Source organism: Heloderma suspectum, chromosome 1, assembly GCF_057233095.1.
Source record: "Heloderma suspectum isolate Gila_16-S chromosome 1, 16-S_ref, whole genome shotgun sequence".
NCBI classification, from domain to species: Eukaryota; Metazoa; Chordata; class Lepidosauria; order Squamata; family Helodermatidae; genus Heloderma; species Heloderma suspectum.
In genome coordinates this window covers 137,002,296-137,019,713 of record NC_139458.1, presented here as the reverse complement: position 1 = coordinate 137,019,713, position 17,418 = coordinate 137,002,296, and the positions used below count along the sequence as shown (strand labels likewise).

At 50.0% G+C, this 17,418-nt stretch overlaps 1 protein-coding gene and 1 long non-coding RNA gene across 2 annotated transcripts in view; both read left to right on the top strand.

Annotated features, from left to right (window-relative positions):
* Positions 1 to 17,418, top strand: part of LOC146357977 (uncharacterized) — a 717,854-nt gene that overhangs the window by 174,464 nt on the left and 525,972 nt on the right. The gene's annotated exons all lie outside the window — the stretch shown is intronic.
* GSTP1 (glutathione S-transferase pi 1) lies at positions 274 to 16,431 on the top strand. Its single transcript, XM_084829605.1, has 10 exons — positions 274 to 324; positions 914 to 1,039; positions 3,504 to 3,770; positions 7,509 to 7,572; positions 7,914 to 7,952; positions 11,422 to 11,528; positions 12,472 to 12,559; positions 13,285 to 13,388; positions 14,242 to 14,349; positions 16,149 to 16,431. Exons 1-10 carry the CDS (start codon positions 274 to 276, stop codon positions 16,335 to 16,337), a joined length of 1,143 nt encoding a protein of 380 aa, XP_084685731.1. The 3' UTR covers positions 16,338 to 16,431.

Genomic DNA, 17,418 nt, shown 5'->3' with positions numbered 1-17,418 from the left:
TTCTAGCTGGACTGCCATGGTTCTAGGTACCTCGTTCTGAAGTAACGCAAATCCCCTTCTGGGTACCTTCCCCTTTCACTTCCTGCTCCGTTGCCCTCTACATCCGTCACCTCTCAAAGGGCTTCCCATACAGCTCCCTAAACTCCCCCCCTCTCTTTCTCCCACTTCTTCTGTTCTCATCCACTTGTTGTCTCTGTTATCCCGTCTCTCCTGGAGACACCTTTCCTCTTTGCTCTCGTTCCTGGAGACCTTTCCCTTATAAATCCACTTATAATGGATCAATCCTTGTGCTACCCAGGTCCAAGGACTGTCGAGGATGGGGGGGTATCTGCTTCTTCCCTACTCTCCATCCGTCCAAACCTAATCAAGCCCTCTTATGATTTGCAGGGCATGAGATTGAAGCAGGAGGGGTAGCCAGGGAGGGAGGGAATCTGAGCTTATCAGGTCAGACACACGACCCGGCCTGGATCTGCTTTTCACTAATGATGCAAACAAGGTAAAACAACCCCCCACCCAGCAGGAAACCCAAGAGGCCTCTGAGGCAGCAGGACACAGATTGAGAAGTACAGATATGCTTCCATGGCTTCCCCTGTGTTATTCACCTATCCTAGGAAGGAATGTTGTAAGGCAATAAGGTGGGAGAGATGCCCAGGGAATAAAATGCCCCTGCCCTGCACCCCCTGACTCTGCCTCAACCAGCGGCCTGTTCTTAAAACAACCCACCTCAGCTGACATGACCTCCCCTCGCCTGAGCCCCCACCAGCCCCTGCCCAGTGATGTTCTGGCATTTGCAAGGGCCTTCGTCCTACCGCTCCTTCCCTCCACATCCACTCCCACGGTCTTTTTCTCCCATCCTGCCACTCCCTGAGGGCCTGGACCCCAAGATGTCCTCCACTGCCCTCCCATTTCTCAGCTGGAGCTGGAGCAGCGGGGCAAACTACGCTGGGTCCCACCTGTGGTACTTGGCACCTCCCCGGCCCTCTGGATGGCAGAGATGAGATTCCTGGAGGCACTGCTGGCCACCGGTGCTGTTGAGCAGGCAAGTCATGCTTTATTCAGTGCCAAGCTGGCAGCATTCCAGGGGCAATGGTAACTAGACCCCACCTAGCTAGCTCAGACAATGCCAAGACTCTTGGGCTTAGTCTTATCACTCTCTGGCTCACATCCGAGGAAGCAAGCAGGAAGAACACTCCAGGACACAAAGCCTCCCCTCACCTGCTGGGAGAGGGAAGGAACACTTCTTCCTGCATACAGTAGGTTACGGAGTGCGGTTTCTGACATGGGATATGAACACTGTTGCTGGGGCAGGGCTCCTGTGCCTTTAACAGCTGCAGGATACAGGCAGGAAATCAAGAGAGGAAGCTTTTCCATCACTGCACCTCCATGCTGGAAAGTGTCACCAGTTGATTCCATGCCTGTCAGGTATTTTGTCCCATCATGATCATTTTTTCCCTTTTATGTATCCCACCTTTCTTCCAAGGGGCTCAAGGAGGCATACATTGCCCCCCCGCCGCCTTTATCCTGTGAGGTAGGTTAGGCTGAGAGACAGTGGCTGGCCCAAGGTCACCCAATGAACTTTGTGGCTGAATCTGGGCCTCAGGGCTGGCCCTACCATTAGGCAGAGTGAGGCAGCTGCCTCAGGCAGCAGATGGTGAGGGGCAGTGAGCAGCAGCACAGTGCTGAAGGGTATAGCTCTGTGTCCCCCACAGCCTGCTCTGCACCCCCTAAGCCAGGTATGGGTAACTTCCGGGGAATCTGATAGCCAGTTGCTCCCCTGGACCCCCCCTCCAATTGCCACCCCCACTGCCATGCCACTGAATTTGTTGCTGAAATTCAGCAGTGCGGTGGCAAAAGGGAACATCCCCCCCCTTAAAACAAGGCATGCAAGGACCGTATGCTTTGCAGTGAAGTAAAACTGTGCTGTCCTGGGCCTTCTCGGCAGGGAATTTTGGTGGTGCAGTGGTGGGTGCTGCAAAAAAGGCCAGGGGCGGGTTAGGGTCTTGCTGTCCTCAGGTGCAGTGGAGAACCCTGTCCCACTGCCAGTGTTGGACTGAGATTCAGTTGCCAGTCCAGTCGGCTTCTGTCCACGGAACTGGGGGGAGGTACCATCTTGTCCTTCGCCTCAGGCAGCAAAGACTTGTGCCAGCCTTGCTGGGTCTCCAGCAGCATCTCTAGATAACATCCCACCTCAGGCTCAGGTTGTGGCAACTAAGGGCTTTTCCAGATAATACGTAAGTGCACGTGCCCACCATATTTTATCTGTTGCATGACAGTCTCCCAAGTCCCAATTCAAAGAGCGTCACATAATACTGAGTCCATAGGTCACAGGTGGGGAATGTGAGTGAGGGCAGAGACAAAGGCAAAAGGGTTCAGGCAGAAATTTAAGCCTATTGTAGCTTAAAGCTCTTACTGCCAGGAACTAAGCCTTTGGAGAGACATTTCAACCTTTTAGAATGGGGAAAAAATACTGCTCAAAAGCCAGGAAACCACCAAACAATAGATGGTTGGGGAAAAGAGGTTGGGCCAGGGGAAGGAGACATGGCCATCTGGGCAACGCTGGAGGGCAGGATTTGGACCCCAGGAGGGCCAGATTTGAGTTGCAGGCCCAAGGTTCCCCACTCCTGCCATATGTAATGGAGGGGTAATAGCCGTGTTGATGGGGAATATGACACTACTGTTCACCTCTTTTTAAATGATAGCCATGCACTCCAGCTCTAGAGAGAGGGATTGCCCAGCATTCAGACTTCTAAATTATGCAGGGAGGGGAATAATTGAAAAGAAAAGCAAACACATTACAAAATGGTGGGGAATTTCTGCATGGAGAGGAGGTAGCCTTGCAGGTGTTCACCTGTTTTAAATAGCAAGATGAATGCCCCTGGGCTGGAACTGTCTATAACAGATAAATGTTCAGCCTCTACATAATTTAAAAAGGAGCGAGGGCGGGGGGAGCCACAACATTGCATGGATACATTTGTGTGTGTGTGTGGGGGGGGTGCCATTTGTCATCATGGCATAGGCAGAATCCAGTGGATCCTTCCAACACTTCCACAACCACACAACCTCTGCAATAACGACAGTCATGCTACTTTGGGGAAGAATACAAACTTTTTCCTGGTATGAAAGATTTGTGCTTCAAATGCATGGAAATTGCGATTTTTCCTGCAATCCAAGTGCAAGCATGAGGGAAAACGTCTGGACCTCACACAACGTATGTGTAGCAATGGTGCGTTTATTGCCTGAAAGAGCAATCAGGTGGAAAAGTCTGAATCTGCCCCTGAAGCTCTGCTGTCTCTCTCATGGACCCTCACATTAATCCCCATTGGGAAACAAACCTGTACTTCGTGTTCCCCACATTGCCCTGTCCCCTTGGAGCAAATGGTACACTCGCTGTACCATCAAGGCAGGACTTTGGGGCAGCCGCTGAGGGCCGTCTTCAGCAGAATAAGCAGGAGGGGCCCCAAACACAGCAGCAGCGGTGTAAGGCATCCTGATGCCTGACGTAGGAGAACACCCGGCTTATAGTGCCTTGCTCTGAGGAAGGACCGTCTCAGAGTGATGCATTTGGGCCTGGCTGGCTCTCTGGAGAGCCAAGCCAGCCCCTTTCCTCAGGGTCCTCAGAGGGAGACATTGCTTTGGAGTGTCTGGAATTTGCAGGAAAGTGGCTGATGGGGCCCTCCAGAGAATCTGCCGGTGAGGCATCAAGCCAGTCCCTCTGGAGAGCTGTGCTGGCCACTTCCCTGCTGTTCCTGCCCACAATGCCTCACTCTGAGGTTAGTGGGCATCGCTCTTGTGGTTTGTCAGGGGGAGGGCTGGGACCGAAGGACTAGCTGGCCCATGCAGCAACCAGCCTGTTGGCCCTTGTGACACTCCTGATTGGCCCAGCTGTGCCTGCATGTGGGAGCCCCTCCTAAGCTCTTCTAGTGTGGGGTTGTGATGTGAGTTGGAATCTGGGGTGGCCCCCTGTATGTGAGACCTGAGCTGTTCCACCAGCCCAGGGCTTCTCCTCCAGCCTCTGTGCTCCTGGTATTTATGACTCAGTCTTGAGTCTTGGTCTTGGGGTGGTGGGGGAGACAAGTGATACCTCTATTCCTGTCTGCTGCCATGGTTGAGTGGGGTAGGCAGCTGCTCTATGGCACTAGCAATGCAGGTTTGAGTCCTGGGCGCTTCCTCTTAATATGTGGCCATGTCTTCCCTTGTTGTGTGTCCTGGCCCCTTCCTTTCACTGCTTGGCAAGAGAGTTTCCTCCTCCCTGGATGGGTATTGGATCCTTGTCCTAAGGAGGGAGGTATGCCCTCTTTGCAGACTGCCTGCCAAGGGGCCTACCTGGGTCCTGTGTTGTGTGGCCTCTCCTTCCTTCTTCCCTTTTGTGTGCTGCACTCCAAAACAGGACTTGGGGCATAAAGGCACTTACAAGCCTTACATTATATAGCTTTTCATTAGATGCCACCGAAAGCAGGGTCCATTGAAGGATGCATGTGATCATCCCCTGAGGGTCTTGCCAATGTTTATATAAGCTCTGTGAAAATGGCTTATTATTATATACACTACATACATTAAAAACACTGCATTAATATATGTAATCTATATAATGGTAAGCCATTTTCACAGGATTGTGTTGCATCTGCTATCATTGTGAAGTGTCAGTTATATTGTTAGGCACTACAGTCCAGGGGTGGGCAACCTTAGGGCTGCATGTGGCCCTCAGTCTAATTTTATGCAGCCCTTGGCTGATTTTCAAATGCCCTTTGCATGTGACCAGTTTCAATCTATGGCAGGAATTATCTGTCCCTTCCCTGGCCACCTGCTTGGCAGGAAGGAAGACGGAGAAAGAGAAAACGGGCTGGCAGAAAGAGAAAGAAAATGGGGTGACCCACCTAATGGGGTGACTGTGACCGCCCCCAGTAGATTACTCATGGCCTTTGACAGAAGGCAGGTCTTGACAGAAAAAAGGTTTGTCCACCCCTGCTATAGTTTAAATCCAGCTAAACGTAGTGGTTTTTCATCTCATTGAGATCAAGGGAATTTGTTATTTGTGATTATCTGGTCCCACAGAAATCAGCCATTGCTGATTTTAATTGGATTTGGACCTATGTAACTAACCGTGTGTGTGTATGAATCCAATTATCTGAGAACATGTTAAAAGTGTATGTAACATGTAACTTTGTAATAACATTTGTGTTTGTGCATATGAAACTGTACAAATATTCCCAAATAAATATACATAACACAATAGGCAAAGATGTTTATTTGGCACAATAATCAAACCATGATTGATTTGGCCAAGAATCTCCCCAGCCAGATGTTTTCAAACCTGGCAGTGCAACATATTTGGAGCATCCTGGTTTAAACATTCTAATGCCAAGGAAATGCTGCCCGTCATTCCCTTTTTTTTACAGGACTAAATGGAAAAAATAAGTCAGGAGATGAATTAATTCCCCTCTCCCCTATTGGAGACACCATCTGCAAAACAAGGAGATGAAGGAAATGAAAAACAATGCCAAATGAGGCAGGTGTGGAAGGCAGTAACAACGCCCAGGAGGAAACTAGGGCAGCCAAAGAGGGCCCATGAATGATGAGTCACCTATCTCACAAGGGGCAGCTCATCTCCACCGTCTTGGCTTGCGCCATGCTATGGCGTAACATCAGCTTGTTCCTCTGTCCATATCCTCAACTGATATGGCAATGCAGCAGCAGCCAAACACCTCCTGTTCAATCCTACTGTCAGTGATATTACTATCACCCACACCACAGACTTCCCCAACCTGGTGCCTTCCAGATGTTTTTGACTACAACTCCCAGCATGCCTGACCATTCCTCACGCCTGGATTAGTCTGTCAGACTAGGACCAGGGAGACCCCGATCGAGTGGTGGCCGCTGCCCAGCTGCCTCCCACTCCAAACAAGAGATCGGGTGGGCAGCCTCTTCAGAGAGCCACCCAGGCCCGAATGCCATGCTTTGAAGGCATTCAAAGAACGGCACCGTGAGGAGGCCCTGGAGACCGCCTGTCCAGACTCTCCTCAAGCAAGATATAGGGTGGGTGGCCTTGCTGGAGAGCCTGCCCACTTGATATCTCTCTCTGGTAGAGCAGTGAGGGGGGGCTGCTCCTATGAGGCCTGTTGGCACCTCTCCCAGAGCAATACGGCAATGGAACCAATTACCTGGGGAGGTGGTGGGCTGTCCCACACTGGAGGCCTTCAAGACGAGGCTGGACAGCCATCTGTCAGGGATGCTCTGACTTGGATTCCTGCACTGAGCAGGGGGTTGGACTCGATGGCCTTGTAGGCCCCTTCCAACCCTACTATTCTATGATTCTATGATTCTATGATTCTATGATTGCTGTGGTGGATGAAGCGGGGCCAGTGTGGAGACAGCAGGTCCCTCCTGGCAGGGGGTGGGCACATGATCCACTGGCCCTCCCTATCCACCAGCCCTCCTGATCTGCTGCCTGAGCAGGGGATTCACCCTGCCTAATGGGATGGCGGGCCCTTCCCAGGCCCATATCCCCACTCAGCCGTGAAGCTCACTGGGGCTTGGAATGATGGAAGTTGCAGCCCCACAGGTTGGGGAAGGCTGCGCTAGCAAATTCATTCACCATTGGCTAAGCTGGCTAGAGCTGATAGGAACTGTGCGCCCCCCAAAACTGGAGAACTACAAGTTGCCCACCTTTGCTCCAAAGCAGCCATGTTAGGGATAATGCAAAATACAAATACAAAACAAAGGTGTATACATTATAATGAATTTGCTAGCACAGCCTGGTGCCCTCCAGATGTGTTGGACTGCAACACCCATGCTGGCTAGGAATTCCTGGGCTTCCACAGGCTGTGGAAGGCTGTGCTAGATGAACAAATGGCCCCACTCAGGATAAGACAACTTTGTTTGTCCTGCCAACCTGTGGACAGGTCTAGAGCAAATACTTCCCCAAATCCCTACCAACCTGCCTCAAAAACATGCTCCCTAATCTCCTGGTTTGCGACCAGGAGAGAGCTGCTTATGGTCTCTCAGTAAGTAGGATAGACCAGAGGACAATTCACTCCGCACATGTTCAGAGGCACTCTTCTTCTCTATTAGTACCAGTAGAGGCTGGGGGCTTGGATTTCGGTGGGGCTGTGAATCCCTTCTAGGTTTCAGTTGGAACCAGACAGAACTCTAATGGAGTTATCCAAGGTGATGAACCCTACCCCCAAAATGGGTTCAGCACCTTGGGTAACTCCATTAGAATTCTGACTGAAACCCAGAATGGATTCATAGCCCCAGTGAAATCGGGGCCACCAGCCTCCACTGATTAGTACTTCACGGGCCTCTGATGGCACTGAAACTGCCAGGATCTTGGTGCGCTGTCGTGAGCCGAGCTGGCCTCTGACCAGCCTGCCCTTAGCAGGAAAAGAGGGGTTTCCTCTATACAGCAGCCTAGCGCTTCCTGTCCCTTTAAGAGGGGCTTGTTCAAGGAGTTGCTGGTATCGTGTGACTCAGCATTTTCTCCGAAGGGATTAATTGGGCCGCTTTGTTAGGACCGCAGAAATAATCGGTCGCCGTCGTGCTTGCTGCTCCGTTTTGGCCGCCTGGGCCTCGACAGTGAGTACGATCTCCCTACCCAAGCGGCGTTTTAGAAAGTATCCCTTTTCCGCTAGGCTATGGTCAGGGGCGTCGCCCGGGGGCTCGGGGGGTGGGCGGCCGGCGAAAGCCATAGTAGGGACCGACTTGATGAGGTCTCTTAGAATGCAGCCTTCTCTGTGTCTACTGAGAAGTAATCCCCATTGACTTGAGTTGGGATTACTCCCAGGTAAATGTGTACAGGATTGTATCTGTAGCGTCCCCGGCAGAAATGAGTGCCGCGAGTAGCACAGGGGAGAGAGAAGGTGGCGGCGGCGGCGACTGACTAACGATCCTGCCCTGTTCTCTCCTCGTTCTTCTAGTGCCTGGCAAATATACCATCACCTACTTTCCTGTTCGCGGTGAGTGCCGGAAAGCCACAACAACGGAAAAGGACAAAGCTCAGAATCAGTTTTTTACTTTGCTGAATGGGGGCAGTTGAGGAGTGGGACCATTTGTCGCCAGAGCTCAAGGGTTTGGAAAGCTGTCTAGTGCGAGAAATTCAGCTGGAGCCTTAGAAGAAGAATAAATTTCCAGCCCGATCATGTCTATGTTTATTCGAAAGTAAGACCCGCTGAGTTAAACGGGATTGACAGTGCACTTAATACTGCATGGGATTGCAGTTTAGTGTGGAACACTTTGTAGGCAACAGCCTGTGCTATCAGACTGAGCCAGGTTGGTGCAAAAAATCAGATCCTGCAAATTCTTCATCAGTTGAGTTCCCAATATATTATTTTGGAATGACCCGTGGTATATTGGGTTGTATTTTATTGGCAAAGTGAATGGGAAGAGTCAAGCTCTTTACAGCATCTCTCAAGATGGAGGATGGGTTATGACTGGACCAGGTGAAGAGTCTCCTCAGTGGTGCCATTGGGGCAGGACTTTGGGGCTGAAGTCTGGGGATGTACTCAGCACGATGAGCAGGAGGGCACCCAAACCTAGGAGGGCTGGCTCACCCCATTTTGAAGTAAGGCATATTAGCCAAGAGGGCCTTCCAGGGCCTGTAAGATGTTAAGTCCAGAGTCCAAAATCACCTAACTGCACCACTGAGTAGTTTTATTTCACCCGTTAACTCAAACCCATTTGCTACATACTTGGAGGAAGCTCAGATACCATAGAGCTCAGCAGCTTAGCCATAATTTAGGCTCAAGGTTTCCTCAGCAACTTTGAGAGGACAGAGCACCTCTGAAATCCTTAGTATGCTTAAAGCAAGGCTGCAGAGCCTGAGCACCCCCCCCCCCGCCCCGCCGTCTAAATCCATCCTCTGGGATCCCCCAGAAGGCCACACCCCTTTACCTTTGCTCCGCTCCCTCTCCCACACCTACCAATTGTTTGGTGGGTTCCCAGCTTCTGTGCAGCCCCCCCCCCCCGCCCCTCTAAACATTTGAAGTGCCTCTCCTTAGTTACTGGCAGTAAGGGCTTTAAACTAAAATATGCAGATTTTTTTCATTTCCACCCCTTTTGGCTTTGGCCCTGGCCAGCACTGGAATGTGAGAGCTTCTCCCACACAGAATTTAGCCCTTGGGCTGAAAGAGGTTATGCATCCCTGGCTTAAAGGGTTGGCTGTATTTTCCTGGAATCCAAAATAAAAGCCTACAACTCTCCAGCCATGCCTGTCCCCTGTAAATAGTCCCTATAGCTGCAATCCTATGCATGCTTGCCTGGAAGTAATGCTTGTTGTTGTTCAGTCGTTCAGTCGTGTCCGAATCTTCGTGACCCCACGGACCATAGCACGCCAGGCCTTCCTGTCCTGCGCTCTCTCCCGGAGCGTGCTCAAGTTCATATTCATTGCATCGGTGATGCTATCCAGCCATCTCATCCTCTGCCGTCCCCTTCTCCTTTTGCCTTCAATCTTTCCCAGCATCAGGGTCTTTTCCAGGGAGTTTTCTCTTTGCATTAGGTGGCTAAAACAGTGGGGCTTACTTGTGTGTAAATTGGAATAGGCTTGCACTGTAAGCCGTCTGCGCTTGCTTCTTCTCCCAGTGGACGGTAGCACCTTGCCTCTGCACTGCTCTCCCTTGGAAGGAGGGGTTTCTCTGATCTAGTATTTTGACTTTCACTGATGTCGCCCACCCTTTGCTTTCCTTGGCCCTTGGATTTGTGCTATCACCTATCCATTGCATGCAAAGATACACGTCTAAACCACAGTGGACACATTTTATATGGAAAAGCAGTTCTGGAAGGGGAGTGGAAGCTTCACTCTTTCTGCACCCACCACTTTTTCTGCTGCACCTTCCTCCTTTGTGAGGATGAAAAAGTGTCTGGAGCCCAATGGGGGAAGAAGCAGCCTGGGGAGGGGGAATTGCACTGCACAAAGTGGTTGGTGTGGAGTTTTATGTGTCGCTTCTCCATGGCAAGTCCCTCTCTCCCCTCTCGCCACCCCCCCCCCCCCGAAGCTGCTTTTCTACACCTAAAGCAGCCATCAATATATAAATGTACACTCTTGGGTGTAATATGTAATTCGGATGTGAAGAGGAGCAACCCATGTTCTGTTTCAGAGTCATACTGGAGGTAAGTCAGCTCAGACCTGGAATGACATGAAGTCTTTAGTTTTAAATTTTAAAAACCTTGTCTTACAGAGTAGCGTAGTGGCAAATTCTGAAGTGCAGGCACCCGCGCACCTGAGGGGGGTCCCAAAAAATTAGGCAGCTGTGTTGATCTAGATCAACAATCCAGCTCTAGCAGTTTTCATCTCCACCAGGAACAGATCTTTTGTAAAGCTAATGGGTCTATATTGCCTGTTCAAGACCAAGCCAGTCTAAATCCTGGCAGCGGGAGAGACATCAAAAGTAGGAGAGACAATGCTGTCCTGGACTGAATGAGTTTCTTACATCCCGGTCTTAACCAGATTTACTCAGAGATACGTCCAGCTGTTATTGAGACTTACTTCATAGTAAAGCTCATGGTAGGTGTGGTGGTAGCAGACCCAGTTCTACTTGCTTCCAATAGGGGGGATTTAAAGCATAGAATGGATGAGCAGGGGAGAAAAGCTGCTGAACCCTTCTCCCCTGGTGAGAAGAGCCAGTGGGGTATAGTGGTTAGAGTGTCAGATTTGGATTGGGAAGACTCAGGTTCAAATCCTGGCTCAGCCGTGAAGCTCACAGGGTGACCTTGGGACAGTTGCTGTCTCTCAGCCAAATCTACCTCACAAAGTGGTTGGTGAGTGAGAACCATGTACTCTACCTTGATCTCCTTGGAAGAAACATGGGATACAACTGTAACTAAATAAATATGCCCCCCCCCAATTGCTCTTCCCCCACCTGGTTTTCTCCCAGTTGGGCTCTGAGATCACTAATGACCTCTACTGGGAGAAAAACCACCATGCAGAAGGGGCTTCTAAGAGAAAAAGATGGTCGGGAGAAGGCTTCAGCACTTACAACATCAGAACAGAAGCTTGTGCTGCTGTAACATGTAGTTAGGGTATTAATATGCGTAGGACTCCATATCTGTAGCCTGATCCTAATATCATAATGAGTTTGATACTGGAGAACAATACAAGGAGCTATTTTTTTAAAAAAATCCTGTAATTCTAATGTTGTTCTGCCGTAATGGCTAATGCTGAACTGTTGTATGAATAGTGCCCTTGCAGCCAGTCCAGACTTTAATGATTGTTCATTTCCTCCTGTACAAATGTTCACCTCAAATTCTGTCAGATGTTCTGTGGTATTTGCACCATAGTTTGGTTGAATCTGGGCCTTTTCCTTCTGAGCGGTACTACTGCCTGCTCTCCCCCACCCCCTGCCACATTATATCTGAGTTGCAGGGGGTGCCTTGGTTCTCTTGCCACACGCTGTGTGTTCAGCCATGATGACTTGCACTTCTTCCTCACAGGGCGCGGTGAGGCCATGCGCATGCTGCTGGCTGACCAGGGGCAGGAGTGGACGGAGGATGTGGTGACTGCGGAGATTTGGCAGAAGGGAGAACTCAAGAAATCATGTGTAAGTAATACTGTTCTGAGAGTTAGGTTTTATTTTAGGGGGTGGGGAGGGAAAACTGTCTGAGAAATGAGCTCTGCCAGTCTCTTCTGACTGGGCCTTAGCTGCTCCTTCTTACACACTAGATCAGGGGTGCAGAATCTCTTTCAGCCAGCAGGCTGAATTCCATTTTGAAGAAGCTCTCGGAGGGCCGTGTTCCAGTGGTGGGAGGAAAAAGGGGCGAGAACAAAACATACCACCACATATATTAGCTGAAAGCTTTTACTGCCAGTAACTAAGTCAACCATTTAGAATGGGAAATGCTTTCAGAATCTGGGAGACCACTAAATGATCAGTGGTTGCGGGGGAAAGGGAGTAGGGCCAGGGGAAAGGGGTGTGGCTTTCTGGGGACCCCCAGAGGGCCAGATTTGACCCCTAGGCCTGAGGTTCTGCACGCTTGCAAAGGGTGTGGTGGTAAAATTTGAAGTGAAAGCGCTCATCAGGACAGTCCCCCAAAGCCACTCCCCCAAGGATTGCCTAAAATTGCAGGCAGCTGTGTCAATCCATACTGACAATCCAGTTCTCTGTAGCAATTTTCATCCACCAGGAGCAGGTCTTTGGTACAGCTAATGGGTCTTAATGGCCCATTCAAGACCAAGCCACCCCACAATCCTTTGCATTACAACAGGGAACAATATATTGTTGCTGGGAAAATTCATTTTCCCCCAGCTACTATGAGGATTCCAGCTAAGCACAGAGAGAACAGGGGAGGGGGGGGGGGAGATGACATCAGCATCCCTGGTAATCAAAAAGTCCCAGCGTTGTATCCCTGCAAGCCCTGGCTCCACGACAGCACTGCCCCTGCACTAGGAGCTACAGCCTCACCCACCACCCCCTACCTCACCTTATTGGAATAGGTGTAGAACGTTCAGTCGTTAACCTTTCCCTGCGCTCCTTTCCCCACCAGGTCTTTGGCCAAGTTCCCCGACTGCAGGATGGAGATTTTCGACTGTACCAGTCAAATGCCATCCTGCGCTACCTGGCTAGGAAACATGGTGCGGTTTGGAGATGTGGTGTGCTAGAAGTGGTTGTGTGGAGCTGGGTCTGTGGCAAATCTGTCTGCATGTTTCTTCATGGGGTTGTGTGAGCTGTATGTATCTGGCGAAGCTGTGTGCATGTAAATGTGCCTCTTGGGTGCGTCGGCAGGGAAATTGATAAGTAGGTGGTGGTAGTGGTAGTAGAAGGTCTTTGTGTTAGCCATAAGCCATGCAAAAATAAAAGCGTATGATAAAAGACAAATAGAAGAATCAAAGCCATAGCATTATATCGTATGACAGACCACAGTGGCTGACATTCAAAGTGGGAGGGGTTGTGGCTCGGTGGCAGAGCACCTGCTTTGCACGCCGAAGGTCCCAGGTTCAATCCGCGGCATCTCCAGGTAGGGCAGGTAAAACCCCTGCCTGAAACCCTGGAGAGCCGCTGCCAGTCAGTGTCGACAATACTGGGCTAGATGGGCCAATGGTCTGACTCCGTATACGGCAGCTTCTTATGTTCTTAAGAAATTTGTAAACAAAGCAGCAGCCAGTGTCAAGTGGACACATGCTTAGTAATGGTAATGTAAGTTATCTCCCCACCCCTGAAAAAACAACGATTAGGTATGAGAACTGTATGTGTGTGCACGAGTATGTGAGTGTGCATATGTTCCTATGAGAGAGTCTGGTCGGACATTGGGATATCCCCTTTCCAACCCCCCCCCCTTTTTTTTTTTTTTGCTGTTCAGGACTGTATAGTCAGGATCCACAGGAAGCAGGACTTCAGGACATGGTGACTGATGGAGTGGAGGACCTGCGTGTGAAATACAGCCGCCTCATCTATCAGAACTATGTGAGTTGGGGTGCGGGAGGGCTTGTCTTTGCTTCTATCCATTGGAACTGAGAGGCTTGTCCCATTGAGGGTCTCTTGGAATCTTTGACATCACAAGAAGGGTGTGGGGAGGAAGGCCGAGGCCTCTCTTAGAGTGTGCAGTTAGAGGAGGTAGTTCTATTGGGAGAGTGGCCTAGGTCAGCCTTCCTCAACCTGGTGCTGTCCGGATGTTTTGGACTTCCGTGCCCATCAGCCCCAGCCAGCATGGCAAAAAGAAAGGAATGTTGGGAATTGTCCTCCAAAGCATCTGGAGGGCAAGACTGGCCTAGGTCTCTGCAGTTCAGCATTCAAGCCTGAAAAGTACAATTAAAAGTACAAAAGTGCAAGCCTGAAAAGGTCCCAATTCAGCAAATGTACAGTTCAGTTGACTTCTCCCCCATGGAACTGTGGAAGGGTTTGGCCACAAGGGTTCCTGTAAAAGGGGCAGTGAAGCTGGAGGAGAGTAGATTCCAGCTTCCTCCATCAGTGGACTTTGTTTCCTCCTTGGCCTGAGGGCGTGGGTGGGAGCGCCTCCTGTAAGACAAGAGCAGAGCTGGGAGCCAACAGAATCCAGGCCCCTTGCCTCCACTGCAATGAGCCCTGTCAGCCAGGGTCCGGGCTCCCTTCTGGCAAAGGGGGAGGAAGGAGAAGCCAAAGGATTCTGCCCCACCTCTGCTCCTGCAGTATGCACGGAGCTTTGAGCCTAGCTCTGTCCGTTCACCCAGACGCCCCAGTTTTCCCCCAAGGGGGTGAGATGCTTTGGTTCTGTGGTAGGGAGGAAGGAAGCTTGGGAGCAGGGGGGCTTTTCTCCATGCTGACTATTGTCCCTTGACAGGAGGCAGGCAAAGCTACCTATATTGAGGCCCTACCAGGGGAGCTGCGCCCTTTTGAGAATCTTCTGGCTCAGAATGATGGAGGAAAGGCCTTCATTGTAGGCAAACAGGTGAGGCTGCCCTCTTGTTGGAGACAGGATTCTGGATTGGCTGGATTACTGGTTTTGCCCCATAGATTGCAGATATTTCAATGACTGTTTTTGGCTTGTCACTTTCTAGTCCTGCTGCCTTTGACCACCGAGGGAATATCTTCTTGCCCTTCTTCTATATTTGGAGCAAACAACCCCACCCCCGTTTTCTGTATCTCCCCCCCCCCAACTGAGCTTTCATGATCCCCCCCCTTCACTGAAGCTGAAAGATTCCCAAGTGGTACTGCATATTATGCAGTTAACCTGGATATGCAGCTTTTGATTTCGAGGCGGGGGGGCAAACTTCCTAACTTTCCTACCCATAATCCTTTCCTTCAGGACCTTATAGTTTGTTTTCTGCCCCCAGGGCAGGATCCAATGGGGCCCTTATGCCCCTGCCCATTCTCTTGCACCCCGCCAATTGCATTGCAGAAGTGGCTCCCGCTGCTTGTGCAATGGCGATTTAGCGCTTCCAGGGCAACCCAGGATGAGTGGCAATGCGTATTTCTGGAAGGAGACGGATTGGCGGAGCATGCAAAAAGCAGCTGTTTCTGCACGTTTCGGGGCTTCCTCTAGAAAGCACTAGACCTCCCTTGCATAAGCGTGGGTCCTGCTTGCACAACAGAGTTGGCAGGACCCACTGCTTGTAGAAGGGAATCGACCGGGTGGAAAGGAATCGGCAGGGGCGTAAGCGCTCCTTTGGATTCTGCCCTCTGTGTCCAGTCCTGCTATAAAATTAAACTTTTTTACCCAGTAATCCACATTCTGTGACCTGTGTAAATTATGCATATTGAGCAAATTTATATAATTTCTCATTTGCATAATTTTTTCAGAAATGGAGAGAGGCAAAAATCTATGCAAGGTACTGAAACTGCACTCCCAGTCACCGTAAATCTTACTTAGCTATTCCAGCATTTGTTATCAGCACAGTCACCGCAACCATGAGTAGAAAATTTGCTTTTAAAAAAGCATTTAAATCTTCTTATTTTTACTGCAAAAAAAAACATTTCTAAAATGTATAGGAGTGAAAAATGATATCACAAGACCTTAGAAAGCATATATACAACACACCCAGCCTATATGTGTTTACATCAAGTGACGTTTACAACAATTCACAAATGGTAGTGTTTATTGAAGCTCAGCATCACTATTTACATTTTTTTTTAATGAGAGCTGAGATGCTCAGGAAGCTGGATTCCATGTCAATACCACATCCTGCATTTTTCTGTAATCCCACAGAATTGTCGCATACACAGAGCTCTGCGTCTACCCTAGTAGGTGCCCAGCCAAGAATGTGGTAAAGATGATCCCTAGAAAGGCTTGCCTTAGGAACATAGGAAGCTGCCTTCTACCAAGTCAGACCCTTGGTTCATCTAGCCCAGTATTGTCGACACTGACTGGCAGCAGTGGCTCTCCAGGGTTTCAGGCAGGAGATGCTGGGGATCGAACCTGGGACCTTATACAGGTGCTCTGCCTCTGAGCCATGGCCCCTCACTATTTGTATTTAGTTAGCTGTGTCTTTAGTTTGCACACATGCCCACAAGCACATGCATATGCACAAAATGTAAGTCAGGGAACTGCTTCAGTAGAAGGTGAAAATACTCATCTGGCCCTGGTGGGTTTACTATTGAATGCCATGGTACAAATTACAATACAAACCTCCCTGCTCCCCCTCCGCCCCCAAGCCTAAACTTAACTTTAGTGTATCCAGAGGAGATAATGATGTTTTACACTTGATGCCACTTGCTTTGGCACGTGCCTCTTCTGCCCTCCTCTTCCAGATCTCCTTTGCAGACTATAGCCTGCTCGATCTTCTACATGTACATCTGGTCCTGGCACCCAACTGCCTGGCTTCCTTGCCCTTGCTGGCTGGCTATGTGCAGCGGCTCAATGCCCGGCCACTCCTCAAGGCTTTCCTGGAGTCGGATGCCCATAAGCAGCGTCCCATCAATGGAAATGGCAAGCAGTGAGACCGATTCCTGCTCCAGGATCCAGTTTTTGTGATGGCCCCTGCAGTCTTTGTAGCTTCGTATGCTCTGATGCTAATAAAACTAGTTTCTAGAAGGCGTCCCACGTCTCTTTACTGGGGTGGGAAAAGGAACAAGCTTGCAGAAGACTACTGCAGTCAAGGAAGAGGTGTTTAGAGCCCAATGTCTGATCGCTGCAGTCAAGCAATAGGCTCTGGTGGTCCCAGCTGACTGACTGATTCCTGCCTCTTGTCATTGTGGGCACAGCATTCTGCCACTGGAGCTACAACTAGACACAATGAGCGTGGGGTCTCCCATGAATCTCCCACTTTTATAAAGAGTGAAATGTAGCCATGGGAGCTCCTGATTTAGACTGGGACTGTGGCATGGGGGTTAAGCCTCTCCCCATGCTTCTTTTCCCACTTGAATCAGAGCCCCACACCTGCACTTGCCCCACACTTACCAGAGGAGATCTCAGTCCTTTGCCGTCTCATCCAGATGCACGCCAGCACTCCCTCAACTAGAATGCTACACTTCCCTCCTTTTGATTTTGGTAGCAGTGGATCTTGAGCTAGAAATATCTAAGCTGCCATACTTGTGGTTGAGCTACTATAGCCTGCACTGCATTGGGGGACTGAAAGTCGGTAAAACTGCTCACGGTTGGTTCCCAACCAGGTTCAGTGTTCTCTGAATCTGCTTGGGGGAACAAGGAGTCCAGGCTTCCCATTGGGCCAGTTCGGTTCAATTCACTGCTCTACCACGAAAGCCATGAGCAAATCACTTTCATAGGCTAGCCCAGCCTTCCCCACCCTGGTGACCTCCAGATGGTTTGGATTACAACTCCTATCAGCCCCAGCCAGTGTGGCCAATGAGCAGGGCTGATGGGAGTTGTTGGATTACATCTAGAGGGTACCAGGTCGGGGAAGGGTAGGCTAGCCTGTCTTACAGAGGTGTGGATAAGTGATGCAAGATTGGGGGATTTTTTTTGTAGGCTACAACTATTAGTAAAGTATTTTAAATAATAAAACCAGTATATATTAGATTAATGTATATAAAATGGTACCCTCTTGTTAGAAATGCTTGC